The sequence below is a fragment of the Babylonia areolata genome, chromosome 4, assembly GCF_041734735.1.
Source record: "Babylonia areolata isolate BAREFJ2019XMU chromosome 4, ASM4173473v1, whole genome shotgun sequence".
Lineage (NCBI taxonomy): Eukaryota > Metazoa > Mollusca > Gastropoda > Neogastropoda > Buccinidae > Babylonia > Babylonia areolata.
Window position 1 is genome coordinate 32,739,734 of NC_134879.1, and position 11,271 is coordinate 32,751,004.

The following is an 11,271-nucleotide window of genomic DNA, read 5'->3' on the forward strand; positions in this document are numbered from 1 at the left end:
GGACAAATCAGAGCGCTTACACACAGTGGAGGGGTGGCCTTGTGGTATCACATCCTCCTAGGAAACAAGAGAATCCAAAGGCACGGGATCAAATCCTACACTTGCCAGAATTTTCTCCCCCTCCACTAGAGTTTGAGCGGTGGTCTGAACGCTATTCATTCTAATGAGATGACAAACTGAGGTCCCGTGTGCAGCATGCACTCAGTGAAAGTGAAAGAACCCTCAGCAGCAAAAGGGTTGTCCCTGACAAAGTTTCTGTACCAAAATCCTCTTTGATAGTAAAACAAATACACCTGCAGATAGAAAATAAAAGGTGGTGCTGTACTACGGCAGTGCCCTCTTCCCGAGGGTAGCAGCTTGAATTTTATACAGAGAAATCTGTTGTGACAAAAAAAAATGATACAATACAATACAATACACCAGTCCTTCACATGCATGCACAGCTCTGATCTATGGATGTATCTTTGGGAGATTTATTCAAATTTCCTAACCAACACTGAAGGTGTCTCTCTCAGCCTTGTTGACACTGGGATATATCATTATGAGAGCACAGCCTTGTCAAGTCATCCCAAACCTGAATGAAACCCCATAGCAGCATCTCCATCAACCCCATCATCATTCACAATATGAAAAAAAACAGAATGTCCCAAACTTGGCCCTGCACCCAACCCCCCAAATTTAATTTTAAAGATAAATAAATAAATAATGAATTAAAAGAATAATAAATATATAATAATAATAATAATAATAAAAATAATAATAATATCAATAACAATAATAAAATTCCAGGACAGCAAGCCACCATTGACTGACATGGGCCAATTCGTTGAGGTGCTTGGCGGTGACGTCATAGGTGTCGAGGCGGCGCAGGGAGGGGAGGTGGAAGAGGATGTGGGTGGAGTAGTTACACAGCTGACTAACGGGGCACGGGGAGTACAGCGGGTCCTTCAGGCTCAGGCTCTGCAGCTTGGCCAGCCGCACCAGGTTCGTCAGATCCTGACAGTCATCATAAACAATGCACTTATACTGAGCTAAATCTTGTGTGGATACTGAGAATAAGAATAATAGTAATGACAATAATAAGAATACTATTAGTTATAATAATATGAATGATAATAATGATAAATAGCATTTACATAGCCCATTTCTCAAGTTAATTCAGAGTCAATGCACTGGCAATATGTAAATCAAAGCGCTTTCACCCCCAACTATCTCACACATGCATAATACTGAAAGAAAGGGAAAAGAGACAAAACTCAGAAATGCATGTAGATTTACAAGGCATGAGAAACTATAAATGGACAAAAAAGGTGAAGGTATGGAGGATATTTTTTGGAAAGAGGAAAGTTTTTAAGTCCAGACAGGAAAGAGTGGAGTGGAGGGATCCGAAGAACCTAAATATGGAAATTGCTCCAAATGCAAGGTCTTGACACAGAGAAAAGGTGGCAGCCAATCATGCAGTGGAGTGTTTCAATCAGGGAACACTGAAACAGAGGGGATCATAGAGAGTGAAATGGGGCGCAAGGGTGAATGCAGTCACAGAGATAGGATGGGGCAGATTGACAACAAATGTCATGGGTGTCAGGTTCAAGGCCCAATGGCCTGAAACACAAATGTCACATCATTACCTGAACCTCTTATTGTCCCTCAACTCAGGCTGTACTATGACTACATCTTTAGGGTGCATCAGAATGTTGCTGTCAGCTCAACATTCACATTCAGCCATTTAAATACAGTAAATCCACTGGAAGAGTGTTCAGTTTTGACAGATTTTCAACAGAAAGGATGTTTAAATTACTTCCCTTGTCACACTCAAATGCAGTCGGCAGGCTGCTAAGAAGTGAGCACATCAAAACAAAAAATAAGTGAAACAAAGGATTATTTTTCACTGAAAATACTCTGAAAGGGACCAGAGGGACATTATGCTATGTATCTTGGATCATAAGTGACAAACAGCTATCCTCAATGCTTGAGACTTGTAGGTAGTATGGCACACCCCAAACTGGGTACAGAACAAGTGAATGGCATTACCCTCAAGGAAGAGATGGGGTTTCCTGACAGGTTGAGGTCCTCCAAGTAAATGTTGGAGTCCAAAGAATGACCTGAAAATTACACTACATTATCATCATCATAATCAACATTACATACACTGGTGGACAAACAGAAAGAATAGCACAATGATCCTCAAACATCCACACAGACAGAACAATGACATGTCAAGTTTGCAAATAAACACATATCATACAAACACATGCAAGCATGTGAGTACATACAGACAGACACAGACACATAACATACATACTGTCAAACATACAGAAACAGTAAAGACTGATGTTTTTCAATGAAAAACAACAGAGACAAGCCACCCTGGTGATGCGGTTAGCATCGTGGACTGACAACTGGGAGGAAACCGGTTCAAGCCCAGGAGGTGGCTTTTTCTTGGCCTGTGGCTGGCTCCTATCCAGAGCTGAGTGTGCTATGGATTCAAATGGAAAGACTGGAACCACATAGTCGAGGGTCATACACCTCACAGATTCATCTTTGGATGCTTTGCTCAACTTTCCTGACCAACACGGCAGGTGTCTGTATCTCTGTCTGCTTGATGCCAGCATATGTTATGAGAGTATAAGAATTTCCAAACCAAAAATGGAACTGCATAGCTCCTTCTTTATCAACCCCGTCATCATTCATAACCATCAAAATTCAGAAAAACAAACTGTCCCAAATTCTTCAAGCATCAAATGATTCCCTTCTCCGTTTCCATCAGCTCAAAGACACAATCACATATCTCTTAAAAACAAAAGGCAAACAAAAAATCTAAACACAGAGAAGCATAACTCTGGAATAACTTAACTCACCAATTTTCTCTATTTTGTTCTCAGCTAAATTCAGTTCTGTGAGTTTTGGGAGATTGGTCAGATTCTGAAAAAGAAAATATGATACAAACATCATTATTTGGGTATTGATAAGACAAGCCTTTCTTATCTCCATTATGTTTTCCTCTTTCATTTCAGCATTAAAAATTTTTGTTTTCTTTTCTTTTTCCTAAAGTGATACTTTGTTTTTTATTGTTAAGTCCATAATGATTTCAGGCTTATAGTTTTCTTTTTTTTTCTTCACTTTATAAGTATATAAAACTATGCACTTTTTTATATACAAAGCACAGACACTGGTTCTTGACTCTATTTGTAGAAAATGAGGACTCCATTCTTACAATATATGTCTCCAGTTTGTTTCTTTCTCTGACCTTGTTACCAATCTTATGACCCTTGTTTCCAAAAAACATCTGTGTATAAGTTGAACAGACAAAGCAATTGTCACAGTATCTTTTTCTACATATACACTGTTGCCTTTTCAAATCAGATTTTTTTGTGATAACTAATCTGTTTCAATACAAACTTATACACTAAGGATACACAGCTCCTAACCAGAAAAAACTGATTGTGCTGACATATATCATATTCTCAATGTTTGAAGACTTTTTCTAAATTGAAATGAGTGTTGAGCTATTGTTGTTGTTGTTTTTTTAAAAATAAATCTTACACACACACACACACACACACACACACATACACACACACAGATAGATAGATACATACATACATACACACATAGACAGATAGATAGACAGATAGATATACCAATCCCTTGAGGAAGGAACGAGAATGTTCTGAAAATATGGAATACATGATAGATTGATGTGTTTGTTGTTTTTTCTTCTCTTTCTTTTATATATATGTGGGACTGAGCTGCATTTCTCTATGCATGTCATACATACACATACAGTTCCACATACACAGAATGAACAGCCTCCTACCTCAATGTTTTTTATGTTGTTCCCGTTCAGCCAGAGCACCTGCAGGTTGGACAGCATGTGCAGGTTGTCGATGTGACTGATCTGATTGCCGTACAAGTACAGCTTCTCCACCAACACACACTTCTCAAGCCCTGCTATTTTCTGCCAAACCAAACCAAACCAAACCAAATCAAATCAAATTGAATCAAGTTGCTGCAAATCAACCAAGCACATAAGGGCAATGTCAGGGCTAATCAACCGTCAGTTCTTAAAACCAGTGGAAGAGAACCTTGAATAATCTTATATGGATTTACACACATGTACAGACATAGACAAACACACACACACACACACACGCACGCACACACGCGCGCGCGCGCACACACACACACACACACACACACACAAAGCCACACACAACTCCATCCATTCCAACCTGTATCTGGCACTCAGCCACCCACAGCTCCTTGAGCTTGGTGAGGGTGGTGAGGCCGTTGAGGACAGAGATGCTCTGACCGATGATGGTCATGGTGTGGATGTTGGGGAAGTGGTGCAGGCCAATTAGACGGGGGAAGCCGGAGAAAAACATCTCCAGCACCTCCAGTTCCGGACCCTCCACCGCCAGCTTGGAGTGTGAGATGCCATTGTTCAAGCACTGTGGAAGTTGAATGAAAACAAAAAAAGAGGATAAGTGCACCACCAAAAACGGTCTTAAAAGTGTAAAGATCCCATAGCATTTTATGGCCGTCTGGGCAATGAGCTGATATGTCCACTCGAACAGAGTGAGTATCATATAATTTATTACTAGAACATAAAGGTCCCATCGCCTTTTTCAGTCACTGGGACAATGAGTTGATATATCCATTCAAACATAGTGAGTATCAATTAATGTATCACTAAAACACAGAGGTCTTATAAAACCTTTTTATGGCCATTGGGGCAGTGAGTCAATATATCCACTAAAACATAGTGAGTATCAAATATAGATGTGTTACCAAAACACTGAGCACAATTCAAAATACACTTTGTATGTGGGTAAAAATATATCTGGCGTGCATGTGTCAGTATGTGTGTGTGTGTGTGTGTGTGTGTGTGTGTGTGTACATGTATTATGTATGCATGCACTCACACATGAACATGTACACTGTATGATTAAACTGTATAATTATAATTTTGGAAAAAGAAAAAGAAAAAAAGAACACTGTTTTTACTCACAACTTCCTTCAAAAGCTCTTCATCATTACTCTTTGATGACAACTTGGGTCTCTCAAAGATTTCTGGCACAGGCAATGTAGGTACTGTTTGCTCCTTTGCTGTGGAAGGGCTGGACTGTGACTGAGAGCTAGTGTTACTGTTGCTGCTGCCACTGGCACTGGTGTTCGCGTTGGTAGACATTGTCAATCTTTTGCTGCTCACAGGTGAGCATGGGGCATAGTTCTTGATCCGTGGTTGTACACTATGTGGTGTCAATTTTCAAACAGAGCTTCTTTCCTAGAGCACTGTTTGTTCCATATTGGATTTGTCAATGAATTCTGCTCATCTTCATTCTGAAAAGAAATAATATACTATATTAATGTACTTGTTCTATAAGTCTGCTGGCTTGGACCTTTTCTCAAACCTATAACAACATAAATAAAATCATATTAATGAAAATGAATGGTATGGGCAATAATATATCTAGCATATGTGTGTGTGTGTGTGTGTGTGCCTGTGTGTGTGTGTGTGTGTGTGTGTGTGTGTGTGTGTGTGTGTGTGTGTGCCTGTGTGTGTGTGTGTGTGTGTGTGTGTGTGTGTGTGTATGTGAATTTCTATACTTACCTGCCATGTGTTTGACAATAAAACCGTCTAAAGTGTGCCCTTTTTTTTCATGTACAAATGCTCTAAACAGTGATTGACAAAAGATGTCTGCACCGTGGAATGTGCAAGGAAATCAAGTTATGAAAACTGTAAAGAAGGTAGTATATATATATATATATATATATATATATATATATATATGAATAATTTGTATTAAAGTGAAACCATCATGCATGTGCACAAAACATGCATGCGAGCAAGCATGCACCGAATGATAATAATCATATGCACATTCGTGTATGCTAAGACGATATAATACCTATGATGATCTTCCCATTATAAAAATCTAACAAATGCAGTTGTTAAAAAATGCAGTTGTTCGATGTTCGTTGTATTCACAAGTATTTGGGATACGCTGTTTCATGGAGGTGTAATACATGTTGTGTCTATCTGTTAATTCGATTGAGATAGAAAAAAAAATGTATTGGGTAATTCAGTACAGATCAAATTAGGATTGTTAGTGAATTAGACTTTCTGGTGACACCAAAACATTTTCATTTGGTCTAACACAACGTGAGGGATGAGATGGTGAAAAATTAAAGTGATAATTTTGCTCCTAACCGAAGCTCTTCTTTCCTGGTAACGTTGGTGGACTCTGAAAATAACTGAAATGTGTCATTTCTCAGTGACGTTAATCCAGAGAAGAAAAAAAACTCATCGACTGATTTCTCAGACACAACAGTTAATTCATGAACTTTTACAGGAACGTAAATTCGGTACCTGCTTGCAGAACAGGAAGTATACAACCCGACATCTTGAACCTATGAAACAAACTATTGCATTGGTTGATCGAGTGCACGTGATCAAGGCAGTCTCCCCTAGCAACAGAAAACTTCTTTCTTTTTTCCCCCCCAATTCCCAGATATTCAGACGGTTTGAAGGTTTGTTGTAGGAATGAGATGAAGGCCTAGCTGCTTGTTCTTACATACATATATGTATTGACGACTGGTGTTCTTGGAGTTGTGTTTATGATTTTGCTTGCAGCAATTTTTATCTAGTATGAAAAAGAAAAGGGAAAGACCTCTGTGGATGTGCGCTGCGGGTGAACGCACACTCGCACGCTCAGGGCTGCACAATATGTGTATGTATATATATATATATATATATATATATATATATATATATATTTTTTTTTTTTTTTTTTTTTTTTTTTTTTTTTTTTTTTAAGTTGGTGATGTCTGTCGGCTATCGGCGCCTAAGTAATTGTTCGTGCATGCGTGAAAAATTATCCTCTCTCTCTCTCTCTCTCTCTCTCTCTCTCTCTGTGTGTGTCTGTCTCTCTGTTTGTTTTTAGTTGTTGTTTTTTTTGTTTTTTGTTCGTTTGGTTGGTTGTTTTTTGTTGTTAGTTTGTTTCAGGTTTTTTGTTTGTTCTGTTTTTGTTTGTTTGTTCGTTTTTCATTGGCAAATGGAGTGGCAACACGCATATGGGGTACACAAACACCGTGACTAAGAAAGTATCGTGTGAATTCTTAAGACTGAAACGGAAACGCTTTAAGCTGACTCATTCCGCCGGGATTAGTCACACACAATCATACACATGCAGGCGCGACGCGGGCGTGCGCACACTGGCACACAGTGACACACACACGCGCGCGCGCACACGCACGCACAGACACTGACACGCACACACACGACACACGTACAGAGGCGTGCGCGCTCCGGCACTCTCTCTCTCTCTCTCTCTCTCTCTCTCTCTCTCACCGTACACACACACACACACACACACACACACACACACACACACACCCCGACACACACACACACACACACACACACACACACACACACACGGCACACACACACGAACGCACGCCCGTACGTGCGCAATGACAGAGGCTGACACCAACGGTGACACCAAAGATGTTCACTCGACGACACCAAGTGCAATCGAAGACACAATAATTACAGCGTACTGGAACAACCCTCAGACTCTGTGTGTGTGTGTGTGTGTGTGTGTGTACGTGCGTGTGTGTGTGTGTTGGTCTTACAAAGATAATATTCATTATCCGGAAAATACAATTTGTATTTCGCTCTCCTGTTCCACCCGCCTCACATCCTCACCCCCACACCCACCCCTCTCTCCCTCTGCTCCAGATTTCTCTCCCGCTCCCCCCCCCCCCTCCCCCCCCCCCATTTATTTCGAGATCTCTCCAAAGTCTGTTTCTCCCAGTCCTCTGTCTCATTCTCTCACTCCTCTATCTCGATCTCTCCCAAATCTCCAGGATTCTCCAGTCCCTCTCCTTTCTCCCCACGCAGCATAATCCTCTCTCTCTCTCTCTCTCTCTCTCTCTCTCTCTCTCTCCCGTTTTCGTGTGTGTGTTCGTGTCTGTGTGCGTGCGTATGCATGTTGACAGTTCATTTGCTGATACTCCCTTCCATCTATCTCTTTGTCGCTGCCTTCGACACCCTTTACTGTCCGTTCTCCTTTTCTCAGTCATTCCTTCCCACCCCAACAGTTCTGTTCAGTTCAGTTACTCAAGGAGGCGTCGCTGCGTTCGGACAAATCCATATACGCTACACCACATCTTCTAAGCAGGTGCCTGACCAGCAGCCTAACCCAACGCGCTTAATCAGACCTTGAGACAAAAACGTGGATTTTATGTGCCTTTTTTGTATGTCATTTTTTTCCTGTGTATTTGATTATCATCAAGCTTGTACCCCGATTCAGTATTGTGTAGTTTAGACCCTGTTCGGGGCGGGGTCTGGATGTCAAAAAGCACATCAGTCTATCACCCTCGTAAACAAAAAAAAAAAAATGTTGTCTTGTTCCGTTTTGTTTCTGTCTTGTCTTGTCTCCCCCTTCCCTTCGCGGTTGTAAAGATAATTTGTTTTCTTGATCGTCGCTGCTAATTGACGCGGGAAAACATCATGTTTAGTTGGTCTCTTCATCAGTGCGAACTTGGAAGACCCTGCAAGCGCTTCAAGGACACCTTGAAGACAAACCTCAAAGCCTGTGACATAGACATCGCTTCCTGGGAAACTGATGCCCTTGACCGCTCTCGCTGGAGGGTGCTGTGCTCTAGTGGCATAAAGACGTTTGAAAACAAGAGAACGCTGGCCATTAAGGAAAAGCGTGAGCGAAGGAAGCAGGGCTCAACTTCTGGAGATGTTTTTCTTGCAACACTGTGGGAAGTGCTGCGCATCCAGAATCGGCCTCTTCTCCCATATGAGGACACACTCTGACAGATAAGCCTGCCTGCCTACTGATCAGTTGGCCCGACGGGAGACTCCATCATCATCATCATCATAACTCTTGATTGATCAGTGGAGGCGACGGGGTTGAATCGGTTGGGCGCATCGAGCTCATTATTCAGCTCGGTGGTGGGGCGTCCAACTTCTAAGTCAGAGTTCACCAATGATCCGGGGTTGATGCCTTATTTCAGCATGGTCACGGTGTTGTTACGTCCTTGGGAAAGGCACTCTACTCCGATTTTCCTCACTCCACCAACTTTTCAGATGTGAGTGGGTGTCTGACTTCGGTCGGGGAAGGTCAAAAGCGGCGCAATATAGAAGGAATTAGCCTCACCTTTCTATGCCGAACCCAAGACACAGTGAATCGATGGCCGTAAAAGGCGACGGGACCTTTAATCTGAGCCTTTCCGAACCCATGGTTGTCCTCTTTACCGTGTCGCAGTGCGGTAAGGGTTGGCATGTGATTGCACCTCTGTTGTCTTGGAGTGGCGTTACGCGACGCATGGGTTAATCGTTATCAGTCCCCCGAATGTTACTGGTGGAAGACTGACGACACAAGGAATTCAGAAATCAGCTACATTGTGGTGTGTGTGTGTGTGTGTGTGTGTGTGTGTGTGTGTGTGTGTGTGTGTGTGTGTGTGTGTGTGTGTGTGTGCGTGCGTGCGTGCGTGCGTGCGTGCGTGCAAGAACTGGTAAGTGTACTAGCCGTCTCTATAATTGTTATTTGTTAATTTTTCGGCGTACACGTTTATTGATTATCTGTATTTTTCTTCATTAAATATTCAGCCTGTAGAGGAGGATGGGGGGAGGGCCGGGGGGGGGGGGCAGGGGAGAGGGTGGTGCTAAGAGCGTAACGGAAACACCACTCACGAAACCGGACCGTGCAGGTTTATTTCACTGTCCACTACATCCTGTGGACAACATGAGAACACACAACACTTCATTCATCGACGGGTTGAATCCAAAACAAACTCAGTGGGGAGGAAGGGGCGAGGGGGCATGGACGTGTGTGGCATTCAAAGGAGTTAACTCACTGAACCCCGGGCCCGAGCAGAGCTCGAAATTTGTTTAATTAAAACAGGTCCCACGTTCTAAAATAGGCATATAGGCCTATGCTTCTATGATTTTTCTGGCTATGTCCACACGTGCCAGTTTGGAGGAAAAGCTGGTATAGATTTCAGTATATTTTCTGCGTTTTTTCCGCATGACAAAGGAAACCTGCCAATCGAGGCTATAAACTCCACAGGTTTGAATGGCCGGTTAAAGTAGGGCTGGAGGTGTGGCGAGTTCGAGTTGACAAGGAAACCTGCCGATCGAGACTATAAACTCCACAGTGTTTGAATAGGTTAAGGTAGGGCTGGAGGTGTGGCGAGTTTGAGTTGACAAGGAAACCTGCCGATCGAGGCTGTAAACTCCACACGGTTTGAATGGGTTAAGGTAGGGCTGGAGGTGTGGCGAGTTCGAGGTGGGGGTGAGGTGGTGGTGAGGGGCATGACGGGAAGTAAGGGACCGTCAGACCTTGACGATCACGGTGACACGGGTCTCTCTCTGCCGATAATAACTGAGGAATGATTCATGACTCTACCCTAACCCTACATCCGGTTTCGAAGAGCACTGCAGGGGCGGACCGGTTCTGCTGTGCTACGCGAGCTGAGGAATCTCCGCTCGATCACGAGTCGTGCAGAAAAAAGGAGATTGAAAGTGAAAAAATGCAATGGTGACAGCACATAATGGTATAGTTACTCCATCGCGTCAAAAGGCAAGTTTGAATTTTACGATTCCTCGGCGACAATAAAGGTTTGTTCGTGCGATTACAGTTGTATGCCACTGAGTTTAACGTCTTCATTTTATGAATATACCAGTGTAGAGACATGATTGAAATGAATAAGCAAATAATATAATATATATATATATAAATTATATGATGTAAATAGATAAAAACTCCAAATATGATGAACTGTTTGGTACGGTGCTCCTTTCGCGTCAAATGGCTTCGATTTTACAATTGACTTGAGTTTGTTTCTTTGGTTGCTTGATTGTTTTAAACTCTCTTTTTTTTTCTTTAATTTTTTTTTTTTAAAAGGTTTCGGCTGAGAGTTCTTGCAAGTGATGTAGTATTAAGCGACGATGATAAATTTAAACAGTTTTTCTAACTGTGAGAATGTAATTAGAATCTTCTCATCATTCAGCCACTTCATCCCAGTCACAATACAGACAGTGGATTCACACGTGTTACAAATGTACAGTTCTCAAGACCAGAGGCGACAGTTCCCACGATGGGATTATATTTAGAAAATTAAAGGGAAGAGGCTCCAAGTGCGATCTCTTAAACTGTGAAACAGTGTCCCGAAAGGACACTGAGACATGCACCGCAATGGATTTTTTTCCAGCTGTGGAAACATACTCGAGTGCACGCACAGGAGATT

At 42.1% G+C, this 11,271-nt stretch overlaps 1 protein-coding gene across 3 annotated transcripts in view; it reads right to left on the minus strand.

The window, feature by feature from the left end:
- Positions 1-6,418, minus strand: part of LOC143281077 (leucine-rich repeat-containing protein 9-like) — a 71,570-nt gene extending 65,152 nt beyond the window's left edge. For all 3 annotated transcript variants that reach the window (XM_076586012.1, XM_076586013.1, XM_076586011.1), the window contains exons 1-7: positions 6,374-6,418; positions 5,012-5,343; positions 4,233-4,451; positions 3,818-3,958; positions 2,859-2,922; positions 2,032-2,102; positions 814-996 (exon numbers count right to left, since the gene is read on the minus strand). In XM_076586012.1, coding sequence (XP_076442127.1) covers positions 814-996; positions 2,032-2,102; positions 2,859-2,922; positions 3,818-3,958; positions 4,233-4,451; positions 5,012-5,191 — 858 coding nt within the window. In that variant the 5' untranslated portion in view covers positions 5,192-5,343; positions 6,374-6,418. The remainder of the gene's footprint in view (positions 1-813; positions 997-2,031; positions 2,103-2,858; positions 2,923-3,817; positions 3,959-4,232; positions 4,452-5,011; positions 5,344-6,373) is intronic.
- Positions 6,419-11,271: the final 4,853 nt, after the last annotated feature.